Source organism: Rhipicephalus sanguineus, chromosome 2 (assembly GCF_013339695.2).
Source record: "Rhipicephalus sanguineus isolate Rsan-2018 chromosome 2, BIME_Rsan_1.4, whole genome shotgun sequence".
In the NCBI taxonomy this organism is placed as follows: Eukaryota; Metazoa; Arthropoda; class Arachnida; order Ixodida; family Ixodidae; genus Rhipicephalus; species Rhipicephalus sanguineus.
Genome location: NC_051177.1, coordinates 5,764,474 through 5,786,045, shown reverse-complemented (window position 1 = coordinate 5,786,045; position 21,572 = coordinate 5,764,474). Strand labels below are relative to the sequence as shown.

Here is a 21,572-nt window from a genome sequence, read left to right as displayed (position 1 = left end):
TCATGTTAACTCGTGTTTTTATGTTCGTCACACAGTCACGTCGCGCAATACCAATTTCGGGGTAGGTCAAGCTAGCGAAACGGCCTCCAGCGCCCCATGAGCGTGGCACGTAAGTCATGCTGTACATGACATGCGTGTCATGATTGTCATGTTAACTCGTGTTTTTATGTTCGTCACACAGTCACGTCGCGCAATACCAATTTCGGGGTAGGTCAAGCTAGCGAAACCGCCGCCAGCGCCCCATGAGCGTGGCACGTAAGTCATGCTGTACATGACATGCGTGTCATGATTTTCATGTTAACTCGTGTTATTTATGTTTGTTACACAGTCACGTCACAAGATACCAATTTTGGTGTATATGAATCTAGCGAAACCGCCGCCAGCGCCCCATGAGCGTGGCACGTAAGTCATGACATGCGTGTCATGATTTTCATGTTAACTCGTGTTATTTATGTTCCTCACACGGTCACGTCGCAAGATGCCAATTTTGGTGTATATCAAGCTAGCGAAACGGCCGCCAGCGCCCCATGAGCGTGGCACGTAAGTCATGCTGTACATGACATGCGTGTCATGATTATCATGTTAACTCGTGCTTTTATGTTCGTCACACTGTCACGTCGCGCAATACCAATTTCGGGGTAGGTCAAGCTAGCGAAACCGCCGCCAGCGCCCCATGAGCGTGGCACGTAAGTCAGGCTGTACATGACATGCGTGTCATGATTTTCATGTTAACTCGTGTTATTTATGTTTGTCACACAGTCACGTCACAAGATACCAATTTTGGTGTATATGAATCTAGCGAAACCGCCGCCAGCGCCCCATGAGCGTGGCACGTAAGTCATGCTGTACATGACATGCGTGTCATGATTTTCATGTTAACTCGTGTTATTTATGTTCCTCACACGGTCACGTCGCAAGATACCAATTTTGGTGTATATCAAGCTAGCGAAACGGCCGCCAGCGCCCCATGAGCGTGGCACGTAAGTCATGCTGTACATGACATGCGTGTCATGATTATCATGTTAACTCGTGCTTTTATGTTCGTCACACAGTCACGTCGCGCAATACCAATTTCGGGGTAGGTCAAGCTAGCGAAACCGCCGCCAGCGCCCCATGAGCGTGGCACGTAAGTCATGCTGTACATGACATGCGTGTCATGATTTTCATGTTAACTCGTGTTATTTATGTTCGTTACACAGTCACGTCACAAGATACCAATTTTGGTGTATATGAATCTAGCGAAACCGCCGCCAGCGCCCCATGAGCGTGGCACGTAAGTCATGCTGTACATGACGTGCGTGTCATGATTATCATGTTAACTCGTGCTTTTATGTTCGTCACACAGTCACGTCGCGCAATACCAATTTCAGGGTAGGTCAAGCTAGCGAAACCGCCGCCAGCGCCCCATGAGCGTGGCACGTAAGTCATGCTGTACATGACATGCGTGTCATAATTATCATGTTAACTCGTGGTTTTATGTTCGCCACACAGTCACGTCGCGCAATACCAATTTCGGGGTAGATCAAGCTAGCGAAGCCGCCGCCAGCGCCCCATAAGCGTGGCACGTATGTCATGCTGTGCATGTCATGCGAGTCATGATTGTCATGTTAACTCGTGTTTTTATGTTCGGCACACAGTCACGTCACAAGATACCAATTTTGGTGTATATAAATCTAGCGAAACCGCCGCCAGCGCCCCATGAGCGTGGCACGTAAGTCATGGTGTACATGACATGCGTGTCATGATTGTGATGTTAACTCGTGTTTTTATGTTCGTCACACAGTCACGTCGCGCAATACCAATTTTGGTGTATATCAAGCTAGCGAAACTGCCGCCAGCGCTCCATGAGCGTGGCACGTAAGTCATGCTGTACATGACATGCGTGTCATGATTTTCATGTTAACTCGTGTTATTTATGTTCATTACACAGTCACGTCGCAAGATACCAATTTTGGTGTATATAAATCTAGCGAAACCGCCGCCAGCGCCCCATGAGCGTGGCACGTAAGTCATGCTGTACATGACATGCGTGTCATGATTTTCATGTTAACTCGTGTTATTTATGTTCGTTACACAGTCACGTCACAAGATACCAATTTTGGTGTATATGAATCTAGCGAAACCGCCGCCAGCGCCCCATGAGCGTGGCACGTAAGTCATGCTGTAAATGACATGCGTGTCATGATTATCATGTTAACTCGTGCTTTTATGTTCGTCACACAGTCACGTAGCGCAATACCAATTTCGGGGTAGGTCAAGCTAGCGAAACCGCCGCCAGCGCCCCATGAGCGTGGCACGTAAGTCATGCTGTACATGACATGCGTGTCATGATTTTCATGTTAACTCGTGTTATTTATGTTCGTTACACAGTCACGTCACAAGATACCAATTTTGGTGTATATGAATCTAGCGAAACCGCCGCCAGCGCCCCATGAGCGTGGCACGTAAGTCATGCTGTACATGACATGCGTGTCATGATTATCATGTTAACTCGTGCTTTTATGTTCGTCACACTGTCACGTCGCGCAATACCAATTTCGTGGTAGATCAAGCTAGCGAAACCGCCGCCAGCGCCCCATGAGCGTGGCACGTAAGTCATGCTGTACATGACATGCGTGTCATGATTATCATGTTAACTCGTGCTTTTATGTTCGTCACACAGTCACGTAGCGCAATACCAATTTCGGGGTAGGTCAAGCTAGCGAAACCGCCGCCAGCGCCCCATGAGCGTGGCACGTAAGTCATGCTGTACATGACATGCGTGTCATGATTTTCATGTTAACTCGTGTTATTTATGTTCGTTACACAGTCACGTCACAAGATACCAATTTTGGTGTATATGAATCTAGCGAAACCGCCGCCAGCGCCCCATGAGCGTGGCACGTAAGTCATGCTGTACATGACATGCGTGTCATGATTATCATGTTAACTCGTGCTTTTATGTTCGTCACACAGTCACGTCGCGCAATACCAATTTCGTGGTAGATCAAGCTAGCGAAACGGCCGCCGGCGCTCCATGAGCGTGGCACGGCAGTCATGCTGTACATGACATGCGTGTCATGATTATCATGTTAACTCGTGTTTTTATGTTCGTCACACAGTCACGTCGCGCAATACCAATTTCGTGGTAGATCAAGCTAGCGAAACGGCTGCCAGCGCTCCATGAGCGTGGCACGTAAGTCATGCTGTACATGACATGCGTGTCATGATTTTCATGTTAACTCGTGTTATTTATGTTCATTACACAGTCACGTCGCAAGATACCAATTTTGGTGTATATAAATCTAGCGAAACCACCGCCAGCGCCCCATGAGCGTGGCACGTAAGTCATGCTGTACATGACATGCGTGTCATGATTTTCATGTTATGACTTGTCATTTATGTTCGTCATACAGTCATGTTACGCCGTACCAATTTTGGTGCACATTCGATGAACCAAGCGACCAGGAGAGCACAAAGTCGTAGGCGGCTAGATAGATAGATAGATAGATAGATAGATAGATAGATAGATAGATAGATAGATAGATAGATAGATAGATAGATAGATAGATAGATAGATAGATAGATAGATAGATAGATAGATAGATAGATAGATAGATACGCTCAAAGTCGCAGAAGTTCGCTAAGAAATGCTTCGCATTTAAAACATAACTCACAGTATTACGAACTATTAACCGGGAGAAATGCGATAGCCGTGCTCACTTGAAAGCGAAGTGCGTTTGTGAAGCAACGCTACAACAAGTAGACAGCCGCTGTACATTTTGAGATCGCGCTGGCTTTCCGAGTCAACCATTTGTAATGTGACAGCAGCGGAGCATGTTGGCTTAATGCACCACATTTTGCATATCGTACCGTTAGTGCCACAAGTGTTTTATTCAACTGATGGCGGTACATTTCCCGTCGCGGCTCACTGTAAACAGAATTCAGCTGTATGTTTGCACTGAACGTTTATATTGGCCGTGCATGCGACACGCCGTTATTGCTTAGCAGGCTGAGGTGTGCTGCTGCTAATATCGAGGTCATGGGTTCGTTTCCCGCATACGGCAGCTGCATTTCGATGGGAGCGAAATGCAGTAACGTCGGCGTACTTAGATTTGGGTGCACGTTAAAGAGCCCCAGGTGGCCAAAATTAATCCTATGTCCACCACGACGGCGCACCTCATAATAATGTCGTCGTTTCGGCACGTAATATATTAAATGCGAAGCATTTCTTAGCGAACCTCTGGCACTTTGAGCATTTCTATCTACGTATCTATCTATCTGTCTATCTAGCCGCCTACGTCTGGGTGCTCTCATGATCGCCTCCTTAACCTAGTGTAGACCAAAATTTGCGTGGGAGGGTAAGAGGATTTGACGAATATGATTGTCGGGTCATGCCATGAATAATGTGAAAATCCTGTCGCGTACGTCGTCAAACTCTTTCCACTAGACACGTGTGGCACATACCAGGGGCGTAGCCACGTTAGGGCACACCTGGGCCCGTGCCCCCCCCGAAATTTTTTTTAGGGGCGAAGCTCCTTAAGGCGGCACCCGTTCGTCCCTCGTAGTCGTAGTCGTAGTGCGTAACCAGTCTTACGCTTTGACCTCCAAGGTGGTGCCGGTGGGAGATATTTCCTGTGCGTTGTTGAACAATAAAAAATTCGCAGCGTGCTCGTTAACTAAAACCGAATTCTTCTGTCTCTCATTCCCCATTAGCAGCCATTGGCATGTTCCAGTAGGAAACGTTAGTAGAAGTAGAACTGTAAGTGTTAGCTAAAAGCCGACTTCTTCTGTCTCTCATTCCCATTAGCAGCCATTGTTTACCTCCAAGGTAGTGCCTGGTGAGATTTCTCCTGTGCGTGATTAAACAATAAAAATTTTGTTCAAAACGCCGTTGATTGATGAAATAAACCAACGAAAGACGCCAGATGTTTTGTAAAAGCAAAACGAAAGAACGCCAGATGTTTCTAAAGCAAAACGAAAAGACGCCAGCTGCTTAACGAAAGACGCCAGATGTTTTCTAAAGCAATGGTTTTCTAAACAATGAAAATTCACAGCGTACATGTAAAATTAAAGTGAGCTGCAAGTCGTCATAACTCATCGAACCTTTAGTATAAACGCGCCCGATCTCACGTCGGTGATGATGTACTGGGCAGAATTCACGGAAGATTCACGGTTTACCGATGAACCTCCGCAGCTTTCCCCACTCATCATCATTCACTCCGTGGATATGCTGTGATTTTTTTTGCCATAGCATACAGAGCAGAAAATGACACTCGACCACATCTGCCTGCTCGTCCCCACTACAGATCAAGGAGGTGCTCCCCCCCCCCCGAAAAAAAATCACAGCATATCCACGGAGTGAATGATGATGAGTGGGCGAAGCTGCGGAGGTTCATCGGTAAACCGTGAATCTTCCGTGAATTATGCCCAGTACATCATCACCGACGTGAGATCGGGCGCGTTTGTACTAAAGGTTCGATGAGTTATGACGACTTGCAGCTCACTTTAATTTTACATGTACGCTGTGAATTTTCATTGTTTAGAAAACCATTGCTTTAGAAAACATCTCGCGTCTTTCGTTAAGCAGCTGGCGTCTTTTCGTTTTGCTTTAGAAACATCTGGCGTTCTTTCGTTTTGCTTTTACAAAACATCTGGCGTCTTTCGTTGGTTTATTTCATCAATCAACGGCATTTTGAACAAAATTTTTATTGTTTAATCACGCACAGGAGAAATCTCACCAGGCACTACCTTGGAGGTAAAGAATGGCTGCTAATGGGAATGAGAGACAGAAGAAGTCGGCTTTTAGCTAACGCTGGGATTTTTTTATTGTTCAACAACGCACAGGAAAAATCTCCCACCGGCACCACCTTGGAGGTCAAAGCGTAAGACTGGTTACTCACTACGACTACGACTACGAGGGACGAACGGGTGCCGCCTTAAGGAGCTTCGCCCCTAAAAAATTTCTGCCTACGCCCCTGGCACATACCCGTTTGCCACGGGCGGCGGTGTACGGGTATGCGCCACAGCTGATTGACAGTTCATATCTACCCAGGAACGGCGACAACAGACATTGGTAACTTAAATGCGAGAGCGTTAAGAAAAACCAACATCGGCAGCATTGACTTGACGAATGGAAAGTTAGGACCCCAGCAGGAATCGAACCCAAGCCTTCTGCGTGGCGATCAGGTGTTCTACCACTGAGCCACGCCAGGTATATAAATTACTTTGGAAAAACAGCCTACTCAGGCGTAATAACGGTGCAACGTCAATTGTGGTTGCGGTGCTTGCTAACTAAGTTTACAAGAAAGCAATGAGCACTACATGATATTATTACGATGTGTACTCCTACGATTACAGCCGTCATATCAGATTCACGTCTGTGGTTCCAGTGTTGGCTCCGCTTTTATAGCAGTCTAATAAACATTACATTTGTTTTCCTATGATTCAGCAAGCTATAGTGAAGCATTGCTCGGCCCCGGAGGAATACATTACCGAAAGTTACATATGATATCCACATCACCGCACCGTTAAGTGCACCTCGTCCGCCATAATGACGAAGTGTCCTCGCCATTTCTCACGAGGCTGGGCGATGGGCTCATGCTGACCGAGAATGATGCCAGATTGATTGACAGCCGCTTTTCAACTTCTTAAGACTAGGCAGCGTAGGCCACATACGCCCAGGTAGTCTACGAATACGACAAGCGCCACCCACTGATGTTGGTCTACGTAGCACTATCCGGCCTACCAGCCTCGACGGCCTATACCTCACCAACGCGGTGGGTGGCTTCAGGTTCCGACTTGTCGCCGGCTCTATCGACTTAGACTTTATCGACGAAATGACCGACGCATCCACAAATTCCAACTGCTTTACTATACCACATACTTCACTACACATGGACCCCTCGTCACCGCGATCACGACCGTATCCTATAAAAGTCATGACCAGCTGCTGGTGCTCACTGATCAGGGTGATGATGACCTTGTTCACGAACTGTCAAGAACTTCCGCACATGCACACGGGTTCGTGAAACCTGCGTGCGTTCTCCATCCTAAGGGACAAGTATAAGCACTACATATCAGCTTACCGCTTCTGGTGTTGGTTATACCCACGTTGCCGTTGGGAGCGTTACCCAACCGTAAACAACTGGTTATATAACACATGTGTGGCTGTTCAACATATATGTGTGTGTATAAAATTTGTACGAATCTCTAGCGTCATTTTGTGACGTGTCGCTCAGTAAAAAAAGTTACGCCATAGTCACTTTCCCGCCGCATGCTTCGCATTACATTGACTCCCACGGTACGTGGGATCTGCCGAATTTTTATACTCTTGCATGCTCGTGAGCCGCGGGCAATATGCAGCTGCTGCTTAGGGAAGGAGCTGAACAAGAACAAAGGTACGGCAACTAAATTTTCGATGGCTTCGCGAAATCAGACGCGCTTATCATCGGGCATAAATCTCGGCATAATCATAAAAATGCGCGATCCCAGTGGGTATTTTATATATAGTATGATGCTGACCAAGCGCGCTGTCACAACAACCAAAGCGACATTCGATTCGGCGAACACGGTGCGTGATCAGGCGTCGATATTATCCGAAATGAAACACACCTCTGTAAGAAATATGCATGGTCGAAGTGGACATTAAACATTTTTTGGCGCGCATCATTATGCTGTAAGGGAGCTCTAAAAAAATCTAAGGTGGCATTGAACTTGCGATCCGACGTTGTTATCATTCGATGCAAACCTCGGCAAAGTGAAACTCCCACGAAACTGAACACTGCGCATTGCAATGCTGCCAGTCTTTCAACAGGGCAGATGAAAATCTATGCTCTTCATACGGAGCTCATAATAAATTTAAAGCCGCATGAGAAACTTGGCATCCAAGCAATCGACGGTTATCAATCGAAAACGCACGCGAAAGCGTGGTGGATATTTGCTGACAGCTCCGAGCAGACACGACTGCCGCAACGAAGGTGCGTTTTAACTCGCGCAGTCGCTTCCCTATTCATGCCATAGAAATGTGGCCGTTCACCATCGGCACGCACATAGCGCTCGCACAAACAGCATCGCCCTTGACGACCTGTTCGGTCCCGCAAAGGGGGTCGATCAACCGCTTTCCTGTGGTGACATTTACACCGTGAAAACGTTTTTTTCATTCTCTGCTATCTTTCTAAACCTTCAGAGCAAGCGACCCTTGAGGCTGCACGTGCACGGCGAGCAGAGAACAGCGCGTGCAGGGCGCGTAAACGTGCGGAGACAGCGCAGTCAAAAGGCAGGTGCGGGGAGCGCAGCGACCGGTTTTGGCAAGAAAGGCGGCCAAACGTGCGCGACGCAGCGCCCCCTGGCCAAGCTTGGGAGGCCTATAGGCCTCCCAAGCTCGGCCAGGGGGCGCTGCGGCGCACGCGTTTCGCCGCCTTTCTTGCGAAAACCGGTCGCTCCTGTCCCCACACCAGCCTTTTGACTGCGCTGTCTCCGCACGTTCAGGCACCCTGCACGCGCTGTTCTCTGCTCGCCGTGCACGTGCAGCTTCACGTGTCGCTTGCTCTGAAGGTTTAGTAGTAGTAGTAGTACAACTTTATTTATAAGGGTTGGGATAAGGGGTCATGAGCTCGATGGGTGGGGCCCCAAGTCCAGGGCTCCACTGGCTACTGCTGCCTGCCTGACGTGACCCAGAAGCGCAAGCTGTACCTCTGGGTCAGAGCTGGCGAGCTGGGCCTCCCATTGCTCGAAAGTATTAGATAGGTTGTACTTGCCTAAAAAGGCATCTAAAGTTGGTGGAAGGATCCCAGAGATGGAAAAAAACGTTTTAACGGTGGGAATCTTACCAGAGGAGGACGGTTGATCGACCACCTTTTCGGGACCGAGCAGGTCGTCAAGCGCGATGCTGTTTGTGCGAGCGCTACGTGCGTGCAGATGCTGAACGGGCACATTTCTTTGACATGAGTAGGGAGGTGACTGCGCGAGTTCTGTAATTATGTTACCGGTAAAACGCACATTCGTTGCGGCAGTCGTGTATACTCGGAGCTGTCAGCAACCATCCAGCACGCTTTCGCGTGCGTTTTCTATTGATAACTTTTCAATTGCTTGGATGCCAAGTTTGTCGTGCGGCTTTAAATTTATTATGAGCTCAGTGTGAAGAGCATAAATTTACATCTGCCCTGTTGAGTCACTGGCTGCATCGCAATGCGCAGTGTTCAGTTTCGTGGGAGTTTCACTTTTGCCGAGGTTTGCATCGAATGATAACAATGTCGCATCGCAAGTTTAATGTCGCCTTGGATTTTATTAGAGCTCCCTTTGACAGCATAATGATATACGCAAACAAAAAATAAATATTTCATGCCCACTTCAACGATGCATGTTTCTTGCAGAGGCGTGTTTCATTTCGAATAATATCGACGCCTGATCACGCACCGTGTTCGCTTATTCGAATGTCGCTTTGGTTGTTTCGACAGCTCGCTTGGTCAGCATCATACTATACAGGGGCGTAGCCAAAGGGGGGGAGGGGGGGGGTTCAAACCCTCCCGAAAATTTTCAATTTTGCTTGCGTATATGTACACGCACGCATACAAACGCACGCACAAACATACATAAAGTATGGTTGGACCCCCCCCCCCCCGAAAAAATTTCTGGCTACGCCCCTGATACTATACAATACCCACTGGGATCGCGCATGTTTATGATTATGCCGAGATTTGTGCCCAATAATAAGCGCATCTGAATTCGCGAAGCCATCGAAAATTTAATTGCCACCTTGGTTCTTTTTTCAGCTCGTTTCCAAAGCGGCATGCAAGGCTTTTTATTACGTGCCGAACGCATGACATTAATACGAGGCACGCCGTGGTGGATTAATTCGGATTAATTTCGGCCACCTGGGTTTCTTTAACGTGTACGTAAATCTAAGTACGCCGGTGTTAGTGCATTTCGCTCCCATCGAAATGCAGCTGCTGTATGCGTGAATCGAACCCATGACCACGATTTTAGCAGCGCAACACTTCAGCCTTCTAAGCAATCACGGCGTGTCGCATGCAAGGCCAATATAAACGCTCAGTGCAAACATACAGCTTAATTCTGTTTACAGGGAGCCGCGACGGGAAATGTACCGCAATCAGCTGAATTAAACACTTAGTACTCACGGTACGTTATTTAAACTGTGGTGTAATAAGCCCAAATGCTCCGCTGCTGTAACATTACAAATGGTTGGCTCGGAAAGCCAGCGCGCAATCTCGAAACGTACAGCGGCTGTCTATTTGTTGTAACTTCGGTTCACAAACGCACTTCCCTTTCAAATGAGCACGATCATCGCGTTTCTCCCCGTTAATAGTTCGTAATACTGTGTACGACAAAAACTTCTTCAAGGTGACAAGACCGCTAAAGCGTCGCGGCGAACTGCCATAATCTAGCGGGGGCGCTCGGGCATCAAGGCACCCTACCATAATCCACTCTTGACGCCTGTGCTCCTCGGACTGCTTGCATTGGAAACGGTAGAACATGACAGGAAGTTTTCGGCTCTTCGACATTTTTAAACTTTTGTGACAGTTCACAATGCAGCAGGACTGCGTGCCTGCTTTCGAGTACGACGAAGGAACGGCACCCATAGCGTGAAAAATGCGAGATAAAAGTCCCGGGGAGCACGTTCTCCGCGCGCGCGATGGGAAAACCAAGCAAGAGCGACCCGTCCCAGCTACCGGAGTTTTCCCCTCTCTCCGCTGGGGCGGCGGACGGCGCTGCGCAAACTTGAGCGTTGGAGGCCTATACCCCCGAGCAAGAGATGCGTCGCATCTAAGAGGGGATGGAGCGCAGTTAGTAAAGCGAGTGAAATGGCCGGTAATCCTCCACCTCTGTAAGCACAAGGAAATGGTTTCCTTGTGCATTGGCCGTAGATTAGGTTAACAAGGATGACACCGTCGTCTCTAGCGGCCACTGTCCTCTTCATTGGCCGCCTTTCATTTATGGCGCGCTCATGTGCATGCGCATGTGCCTCGTTCCCCGTGCTGCGGGGTGAGAGAATAAAATATACCTTCTGCCCTTGCCATCGACCTGAACGGTTCTCTGGCTCGCCGGCTCATGCAATGTTGTGGTGGTGCTATACCTTCTATTTCACACTCCCGTCACTTCTCTTTCTCTAGTATGCTATGCCTTAATACGCGTCTCCTCTCCTACCATGCGCTGCATAGCCATACTCATCTCTTAGCTTTGCTCGCTTCGACAAACGGCGCTACTTAAACAGCTCCGCTATAATACACCCTAGCCGTAGATAGCTTTGCTGTAAAATATTATTAGGGGATTATTGACGCTCACAGCTCTAATTTCTAACCTGACATGTTTTCTAGTGCGTACCAGTGCGACCGCAAAAGCTTCCTAAAAGTCCGGTCTTCCGCGCTTTATCAGTTCGTCATCATAATGATGAGCCGCCCACTGCTCGGCAAAGGCCACTTCCAAGTGTCTCCAAATAACCCGGTGCAGCTCTTGCTTCGGCGACGTGGTCCCCGCAAAATTCTTAATCAGACCCTGATGTCATATCATCTAACACATCTATTGAAGCGTACAATGCACTAACGCAAGTCAACAGCTTTACTGAACAGAATGCCAGACACGAAGGTGAGGTTTCCACCTGGTGCGTGGTCTACGCAGTTTGTTGGCAGATATCCGGCTCAAGACAAGGAAGTGATAGCATAGTGGTCGCCTTGCTAAATGTGTCCTTTTGTTGATATTTTGCAGCTCACATATGGGAAGAGGCTACCGAAATCTGGTCGATAGGGATGGCCCGTTACCTAAAGGATAGCTGGAATATGCTGGATTCAATACGAAATACCATGTACGTCGCTGCCACGCTACTGCGTGTGGTGGCCTACATTAAGGTACGCCATTTTTAATGATTTGTATGCTTTCTGATTCTGGCTACATTTGCTTCCTCCTCAGTGCAAATTCGTTAGTACCAGAAAGCGTCGGTCGAAGGAAGTGCCACTAACGCGACAGTGACTAATGTCGTACACTTGCAGTTTACATTTATCTTCCTAGGTGCATGATGGCTAAAAATAATAAAACAGGTGTGCTGTTTGCCGTGTAATCAGTGCTGGTGGACTGTAACTTATTTCACTTAATTCGCAGTGGATTTTGCAGTTGTGATACTATAGTATAGCAGTAAGACCGAGAGTCAAGCTAGTTCGTACATATTCATCTTGAGAACCTTTCAGCGAAAACTGGGTCACAGAGGAAGGAAACAACACCAGCGCTACTACCAACTGAAGGCTTTATTAGGCCAGAAGAAAAGATATATACCCGGACTACGTCACTGGCGGCACATGCGCACGGTCAACGGTGCAAACCAAGGCACTATCTCTCCGTATATATTGTTAATCCCTTTCCATTAGGAGCGAAACTTCTTTGTTGGAAATCGCTAATGACGGGTGACTGATGCAAGGTGATCCTCTAATGTGTATATGAAAAGCCTCTGCCAGTTCTCGCGTGGGGCGATCATGGTGCTTAAATAAGGTGACCGTGTCAGAAAAGCGTACTTCGCATCCACACTGCGCAGAATGCATTGCTAAGCGCGTGAGCGGCTTTCCTTTTAACGCCGAGAGGTGCTCCCTTAAACGTATGTTAAGGCAGCGACCCGTCTTCCCCACATACGTCTGTCCACAACACAATGGGATACAGTATACAAGGTTTGAGGCACATGTAACAAAACTAACTTTGTGCTTGACGTTGCAAATGCGACAGGCCCCTCTGTCTCCAGCGTCCAGCTTGTTTCCAATCATGGAGCACATATTGCCCAGTTTATTCTTAGCTGAAAAGACCACATTGAGTTCATACCCATGGACGGTCTTTTATCGCATTTTATACAGTGCGAAAGAGCGTGCACGTAAGGGATCATCTGGATCGTTCCCCTTATTGCTCACGTGGAAGGCCCCCTCGCTCTATCAGGCGCCTACAAACAGCACAGACTCGGGGAAGACGGCTTGTTTCAGCCCCTGCTCTTTGAAGCTCTCTCGTACCAAATGGTGGCACGACCTGGTAACAGCTGATTTCAGGCGTGAGAGGGCTATCCCGTTTTTTATAACCTTCGAATGAAAGGACTGAAAGCTTAACAGGGGCGTCCTAGACGGAGGGGTGTACTCATAACATGTATGGTCAGCTGAAAAAAGCAGTCTAAGATCCAGAAACTGTAGAATGTTTTTGACTGGGTCTTCGCAGATGAAACTCAACCCCGCTCCTTTTGCTTTGAACGCTCCTAAAAGAACTGGCAGAAGATTTTCACATACACATTAGGGGATCATCTTGCATCAGCCACCCGTCATTAACGATTTCCAACAAAGAAATTTCGCTCCTAAAGGAAAGGGGTTAACAAAAGATACGGAGGGATAGTGCCTTGCTTTGCACCGTTGACCGTGCGCATGTGCCGCGAGTGACGTAGTCCGGGTATATATGTTTTCTTCTGGCCTAATAAAGCTTTCAGTTGATAGTAGCGCTGGTGTTGTTTCCTTCCTGTGTGTCCCTGTCATATTTTGCGCTGAGAAGTTCTCAAGATGTGTAGTATAGCACCTAACTCCGTACATTTACTGAGGTGACACTGCGAAACTTGGCCTTGCCCTAAAATAGTCAGCCACGCATTCATGATGCTATAGCGGAGCTACATTTGCGTTACCAGCAGCGTTTTTGACGAAGGGAGACAGCATCTGTGCCGTCACTCGAACAGCGTCGCACATTGTTTCGACTGTCGGCGATCGATAAAGGTAAATCGCATAGGCCAAAAAACCAAGCTTGCAACTACTTCCTCCCCCGAAAGCATGCGAGAATATCAGCGGCCGTCTGTGACAAATTGTGTGAACATGTTTTCATTTTGTTCGACAGGAGAGACAGGAAATCGGCGACCAGCCACTGCTCGCATACCTTCCGAGGGAAGAGTGGGAGCCATTTGATCCCATGTTGATTGCAGATGGTCTATTTGCTGCAGGAAACGTCTTTTCGTAAGTGTTTATCATATAGACGATTTTCCACAGCTGGTTTGCGCAATTGCAATGATACGGCGCCACCAGCACTTGACCTTTCAGTCTGTGTTGTGTTGTGACCTTTCAGTCTGTGTCCAGCGCCTGTGTTGTGTCCTTTCATACGTTCTCGTTCTCGTAGCGCTGTGCAACTATGTCGATTACAAATCACCAACTAGCCCATGCTGCCGTTCTTTCAGTCTCAGAACGTGGTCTTTGGCAGCGCAGCTGAATATGTATCCTTCCGCGTCGCGTCGTCCCAACAGCGTCTACGCGCACGCGTTGGGCAAGTGCAAGCGAGCAGACGGCAGCACCGGGAAAAAAAGTGAATATTGAGGCGGATGCGGTTTTCTTCCACCTGGAATCTTAACGTCGTTGTCGTGCCCTCTGTTGCCGGTTGGTTGGAAACCAACCGGCAACAGAGGGCACGACAACACAAGTTCGGCCAAATAAAGAGTTTCATCCCCGACACGCCGACTGCTGCCTTCATCGACGTCACGACCCCGTGACAATATTATGAGTTAAAGGTTCGTCGTTACTGCCTAAAATATTGTTTGGCTTAGTAGCGGGGTCAGATTGATTGATTGAATAACTTTATTATAAACAGTCCTGAAGCTCGGTTTTTTAGGCCGAGGCGGGCCGCATCCACGTCGGCACCACCAGTCCGAGACGGGTGGCGGCGTCGTGGGCCTTCTGGACAGCCCTTAATTGATCGTCGAGTTCGTCGCTCTTGATAAGCCGCATCCACTTCTCCCATTCGCGGTCGGGATCGGCGAGAGAGGCGGGGCATCCCGCCATCACGTGTCTGATTGCCATGACGCCATTACATGCATCGCACACTGTCCTTAATTCCAGCTCCGGATAAATTTTATTTACGTTGTACGGTGTCGGGTACGTACCCGTCTGCAGCAACCGCAGACTGACCACCTGTGGTCTATTTAATTTTAGGTGTGGCAACGGAAAATGCCTACGTCCCATGTAGTAGTGCTTTGTAATTTCGTTGTACAGAATCCCCGACGAAATTTACCAAGGCGCTCAAGTTTCTTCTTACGCAGTGCACGCCAACAATTTATGAGCGTATTTAAATAGTTTTCCTTTCGTGAGCTTATATTTTGCTTCATAGGCCGCGCGAAACTCTGTGGAGGCTCTGTCACACGGCCCTTTATGAATAAGAAGGCGAAACCCTTTTTAATGTAAGTCATCTGTATAGATCCGAGTGTTTTGTTCGTTTCTGACCTCGTTTATATTGCGCACATTTAATCCTATTCAAATTTGCTTATAAGAATGCCCATGTACTTGTTGTTACTAACTAGTACAGCAAGTCTCGTTGCAGCGCTGCACGCTATGTATTAAGCTGAGCATAGTAAGACGATGTAATACTTAAAGGCTTCTAACTAGTCGATACGGCTCGCACATTTCAGAGCACTGCGGCTGGTGCATCTCTTCTCGATGAACCCCCACCTGGGGCCTCTGCAGATCTCCTTGGGCAGGATGGTTATCGACATCGTGAAATTTTTCTTCGTCTACACCCTGGTGCTGTTCTCGTTCGCCTGCGGTCTCAACCAGCTGCTATGGTACTACGCCGACCTCGAACAGACTAACTGCGACCCGAACAACATCAGGGACTCCTCCTGCCTCACCTGGCGACGATTCTCCAAGTGAGCGATCAGTGTTTATTTCCGTTGCCATGGACAGTCATGTCGGTAGTGCCAGCACATAAGCGCACGCTCTCTGTTGGGACACGGCGCCACAGACAGTGGCCGGTTAGTTTTCTCATGATTTGAAGAGTGAAAATTTTCGTCAGTGCATGACGCCTTCAGCTTGGCCTAATCCCACCTGCTGACGTCGTGTTCAGTTTTGCGTGCAGTCGATGATGTGGTCAATCACTCGCGAACCTTGTGGTGCAGCTTGTTCGAATCGTCGCAGTCCCTGTTCTGGGCCAGCTTCGGTCTGGTGGACCTCTCCAACTTCGAGCTGACGGGCATCAAGAGCTACACGCGGTTTTGGGGCCTCCTCATGTTTGGATCATACAGCGTCATCAACATCGTCGTCCTACTGAACCTGCTCATTGCTATGATGAGCAACTCCTATCAACGAATATCGGTAAGATGTGCGCACGGCCGGTTCCCACTTTAATTAGATTCGACATGCTACGTATACAATCGGCCAGTTACATTCGCTAGCGGAAATCAATGGCCAGTTTGATTTTAGCTCTCTTGTGTCCAGCTCTTGCTCACGTGCACGTCACGTCGTTGTTAAGGAACGAAAACTTTGCACGTGGTGTCTTGCGTAAGAACAAGGTTTAAGTGCTGAAAATGCCTATTTCAACAAGCTGTTCTGAAGAAAAAAGCAAGAAAAATTTTGTTCTCGAAATGACTATTTCAACAAGCTTTCTGAAGAAAAAAGAACCAACAAGATTTTTTTTTTCTGTGTCGTTGTCCCTTGACTCCTAGAGGCGGCCGATAGCAGCAGCAATGATTGCATCCCCGCACCAGCTGCCGCAACCCTATTCGCTGGCACTCCTCGCAGGTGGGGCCGCTGAAACGTCGTGGTCTTTATCGATTTTGAAGCGCTCGGCGTGGAGGCAGGAAACGCCAAGATACTGCTTCACTCAAAGATGTCATAACAGCAGCATTGTTGTTCGCGACACACCGATGATACGCTATATATATATATATATATATATATATATATATATATATATATATATATATATATATATATATATGTATATATATATATATATATATATATATATATATATATATATATATATTGGTCTAGATTCTGGCCCTTCCACTCCGCTCTTCGTCGTGCACACTTTTTCGGCAATTTGGGAAGTATCGACACCATTTTACAATCCTTCCTTCACTCATCACTTCATGTTCATAAACTAGGCACAACTCCGCACAAATTTGAGAAACTGATGATCCCGTTGCAAGCAAAAATCTAACTACAGCTCGCGCTTTACAACAGGCGCGAACAACGATTTTAGCTGGCATTGACGCTTGCATTTCCCGAAAAGCAGACGACTACTGAGCCATAACAATAACTTCAGTACCTTCGCAAAGAATGAAGAAATAGCGCTGCATCGATAAATCTTCATTCCGATGTGTAAATATTTAAATATTAGCAAACGGCCCTTACGTTTTGAATAGGCCTCGTGTGTGTGTGCGTGTGCGTATGTATATATATATATATATATATATATATATATATATATATATATATATATAATATATATATATATATATATATATATATATGGCTTAAAATGCGGAAGAGTAACTTCGGTTGCCGCAAGGTTATAAGTATTTTAAGAGTATATGCGTCTTCATAAAAAACAACTTTATTGTCGACGTTTCGATTGGAGACCGGTCTTGATGAAGATCGGTCTGCGAGATATATATATATATATATATATATATATATATATATATATATATATATATATATATATATATATATATATATATATATGCATATGTATGTGTATGTATGTATGTGTGTGTGTGTGTGAGTGTGTGTGTGTGCGGCGCGGCTATTAGAATCACGAGTTGCTCTTCTGCACAACACTAACACACCGAGTGAACTGGAAATCGTTCCACATTATTATCAGAAACAAATCTCAAGAGCTATACTTGCGTGGGCTGCATGACCCGGAACCAGGGTGTCGGAACGGAACAAAAACCAAAAACGAAAAACGGAAAAAACGATTTTTTTTGACCGGAACGAAAACGTAGCGAAACGTTATCTATTATTTCGTTCTGAAGTGAAACCGAAATTTTTTCAATCGTTTTTCGGTTCACGAGAAAACTTGGTAATCCGGAACAACTGAGGTCATGCAACGTGAGCAATGATGCATATCTCAGGGTACAGTATTAGCGCGTACCTCAGGCAGGAAATTCAAAGCAAAGATATTTTAAAATTGTGCGAAAAACAAATACGGTGGCAACCAGAGGCGTTTATATTAACGCAAGTGGACTTTTGCGCGCCTGTCACGCAGGCCAGCGTAGAGAGGGCATTGTCTTCACTGAATTTTGTTACAGCGAAAGCTGTTATGAGATCACAACAGGCAATTTTGGCGCCATAGTTGTCCGCCGCCGCCGGTGTCCGTAACCGCTATCGCGTGAAATAAGAAAAAATGAAATGAGAAGGAAATTTTGAGGATCGGATAGGATTTTAACTCGCGCCTAGCTGTGCGTGGCAGTCGAGTATTCAACCACAGTGTCACGCTGGTGCTTGTAACTTCTTCGCAAAAATACTCCTCTGCATAGGTGTGCGTGGCAGAAGAGTAAAATAGCAACCTAGCGTCACACAATGCGAATTGCTCAAAGCAGTCAGTCGTTGAATGATTTCAACCCGTTACAAACGGCTCAGCCATAATTCTTCATCGTCATTAGCCACAGCACAAAGTGCACATAATGCCTCTCAGATGTGTAGCAGGTACCACGATTCTCCGAAGAATGAGGAAAAATGGCATAATTGGTGCTTTGCTACTTCAGAAAAATTATGATGATTTATGGCATAGTGGATACCATGCATGCGTACTTGTATTAGTTTCCCCAAGAGAGTATAGAACGGGAAAGGCCGCTCTTCCTGCTTACGCTGTGACTGTGCTACGTGTTCCGCGCAGGCTTGTACAGAGAGTGCACTCAATCACGTGCTGCTTTTGAGATCGTGCTCACTCCCTTGACACAAAGCATTGAGCCCGCTAAAAAAATCATAATTGACTTATGAGAATATAAATACTATGACTTTGAAGCTCATATAGAACTGGTTTGTGCTAGTTTGCAGGAATTCGTGGTACAGTTACTTCCAGTCCTCTGAAGAAGGTGGAAAGAACGTGTTTTACTCCTATCTAACTTTCTTAATTAAGAGGAGGGCAAGTAACTATGTCACAAATCTAATGTTTTTTTTTATGATTACCTTAACTTCAAATTTTTGCATTAAAAACCGTTACGAAGCGGTACAGAACGTTTTTTCTTTCGTTTCGGAACAGAAACGGAACGGAACTTTTTGTGGTGGAATGAAACTAAAACCGAAACGAAAAACATTTCGTTCCGACACCCTGCCCGGAACCAATTGCACAAGACAAAAACGCAGCGAACTGTGACCTCCGTGTTTTGGTCATAAAAGGGCATTTTGATAATTCTAGAAATATCGTGCAATATCGCAAATATTTCCTCTTAGGGGCGGAGCTCCTTATAGCGAGACCTGGTCGGTTGTCTATCGTCGATCCATCCGGCGTACCCCGTAGTGTTCCCTTATCGTACAATAGAGGGCGCTGTCCCATATAGTATATCGCCACCATGCAAACTGCAGTTTGGTGACGATATACTATATGGCGCTCAGGGGCGTAGCCAGAAATTTTTTTCGGGGGGGGTTCAACCATACTTTATGTATGTTCGTGCGTGCGTTTGTATGTGTGCGTGCCTATATACGCAAGCAAAACTGAAAAATTTCGGGGGGGGTTTGAACCCCCCCAACCCCCCCCCCCCCTTGGCTACGCCCCTGATGGCGCTGTACGCATTCTGTGTCGTCATATCCATTTCTCGTCTCGTTTCCGAGAGGGCGCTGTCCCATAGACATGCGTACAATATGGCGGTTGGGTGAAGGTACGTAGATGGCGTTGGCGGTGCAGCTGCTCTCCGATTGGCTGCTGCGCGGGCTGCGCGGGGATCTTTCATTCCCCGGATCGTCGCCGTACGAGTGCGCTTGCCGGATCGTGCTGCTTTTCGGACCACGGACAACGAGGAGCACCGGGTGCAGAAGGCCGCTGCGGCTCGTGCTCATCGGCAGGATCCCCAGGTGCGAGATCGAGAGGCCGCCGCGAAGCGAGCGCGGCGCCAGGCGGATCTCGGGGCGGTGCGCGCCCGCGAAGCCGCCGCCAAGCGCGCACGGCGTCAGGCGGATCCCGGGGCGGTGCGCGCCAAGGAAGCCGCCGCGAAACGTGCGCAGCGAGAAGGGGACCCGTAGACGTCGAGGGCTCGTGCTACGGCTGCAAAACGTGCGCAGCGAGAAGCGGGAAGCGGCTGCGAAACGTGCAGATTACTGCTGGGCGAAACCACTGCAGATTTCACGGTGTAACCATGATTGCTTCAGGATCTTCGCCCCAAACTCTTCATCATTCAGCCCGCGGATATGCTGTGATTTTTTTTTCTTTCGTCCAGAATGACGGCTGAGAATTTCCCGAAAAGAAGAAAATTTCGTTCATGAAACGGGCAGCAAAAGGACGACACGGTGGCGCCACCACCACCACCTAGCTGTGGGAGCAAGTCTTGCGCAGCTCGAACCTCGCTAAGGCAGGTCACGAGGGGCCAGGACGCGGGCCAAGCTCAAGCTCACCTCTCTCTGCCCAAATAAAGAGGTTCCTTCGCTCTGCCTATCGCGACCAATTATATTTTTTTATAGTAGAGCGGAGTAGCTGCCGCCAGCACATAGCTATGAAGGGTTTGGGCAGGGGCTCTTTGGAACAAACTTTTATAGAACTTGTTTCACTTGCCAAACCCCGCGCCTCCGCTGTACTTTGAACGCGGCGCGCAACCGATTTCCGGTGCAGGTGGCGCTACTGCAGCAGCAGGCGCTACATAGCAGACGGCGAAGCACGAGCAAAGGCGGCGGGCAGCTGCGATTGTCTGCGCAAATATTGAATTGCTTATGAACAGAGTTGCGAAAACGACTTATTTTTCCGTTTAGGCAATCTTGCGAAACAGCACGATTGTCGCAATAATATTTGAGACCGGGTCTGCACGTGTTCTGTATTACGCGAACGACAGTAGTCACCGTGAGCACGGCCGTTACTGCTGCTCTCGTCATGTTCATTGCTCCAGACATTAGCGTTGCTCACTGGCTAAGTGCAATATTGAAATACCAGTAGAGCTGATTTCACAAAGCTTTCTTGCCTGGCTACCAGAACAGTTTGTACATGCTGTCATAGGTATTTGGAAATTTGGAAAGGTCACTGCATAATTTGGTCGGAGGCTCGCGAGGCAATCCCTTCGTGCTGTCCCTCCTCTGGCAGCCTTCGCCTTCCCAATTACTGGTTTTATTGCAATTCGGATTACTGCTTAATTGAAATGCCCACGGAACGGCAAGAATACCGGGAAACGCCGCTGTACATTGTCGTTATTCATATCAATATAAAGCAGTGTGGTAGCCACCTTAATTGTAGGGCGCGCTTGTGGAATTTCAGTCCCTTGATACAGAAAGTTATTGGTGTGTCACTCGATGAAATTTGATAAAGCGTGACGAGTATCAAATTTTTCGGTCATGACTGACTCACTCGTGCAAGTTACGAAAATGAGCCAGTTGCGCTCGATATGAACTAGGATCAGGCCGGCCGCGACTACCGGGGATTGAAAATGGCCTTAACATGTACGATTCTGCCCTCAGCCCGAGCACACGACATATTTCCGAACAAAGTGTCCAATGTTGTGGATAAATTAATCCTTCATAAAAATGCTTTTGAAATTTTAGTGCACTTGCTGTCTTTACTTTTTAAACAATTTTATTTTCTTTAAGCATTAAACATTAAAATTGCACCGTTATGTTCCAGCTTAATTGTATTTTTACTATTTCGAAACGACACCCTTTCAACTA

At 47.4% G+C, this 21,572-nt stretch overlaps 1 protein-coding gene across 1 annotated transcript in view; it reads left to right on the top strand.

The window, feature by feature from the left end:
- Positions 1-21,572, top strand: part of LOC119382366 (transient-receptor-potential-like protein) — a 604,781-nt gene that overhangs the window by 414,616 nt on the left and 168,593 nt on the right. Inside the window, exons 8-11 of the mRNA XM_049412186.1 lie at positions 11,704-11,843; positions 13,837-13,952; positions 15,392-15,628; positions 15,878-16,073. Of these exons, the coding sequence (XP_049268143.1) occupies positions 11,704-11,843; positions 13,837-13,952; positions 15,392-15,628; positions 15,878-16,073 (689 nt within the window). The remainder of the gene's footprint in view (positions 1-11,703; positions 11,844-13,836; positions 13,953-15,391; positions 15,629-15,877; positions 16,074-21,572) is intronic.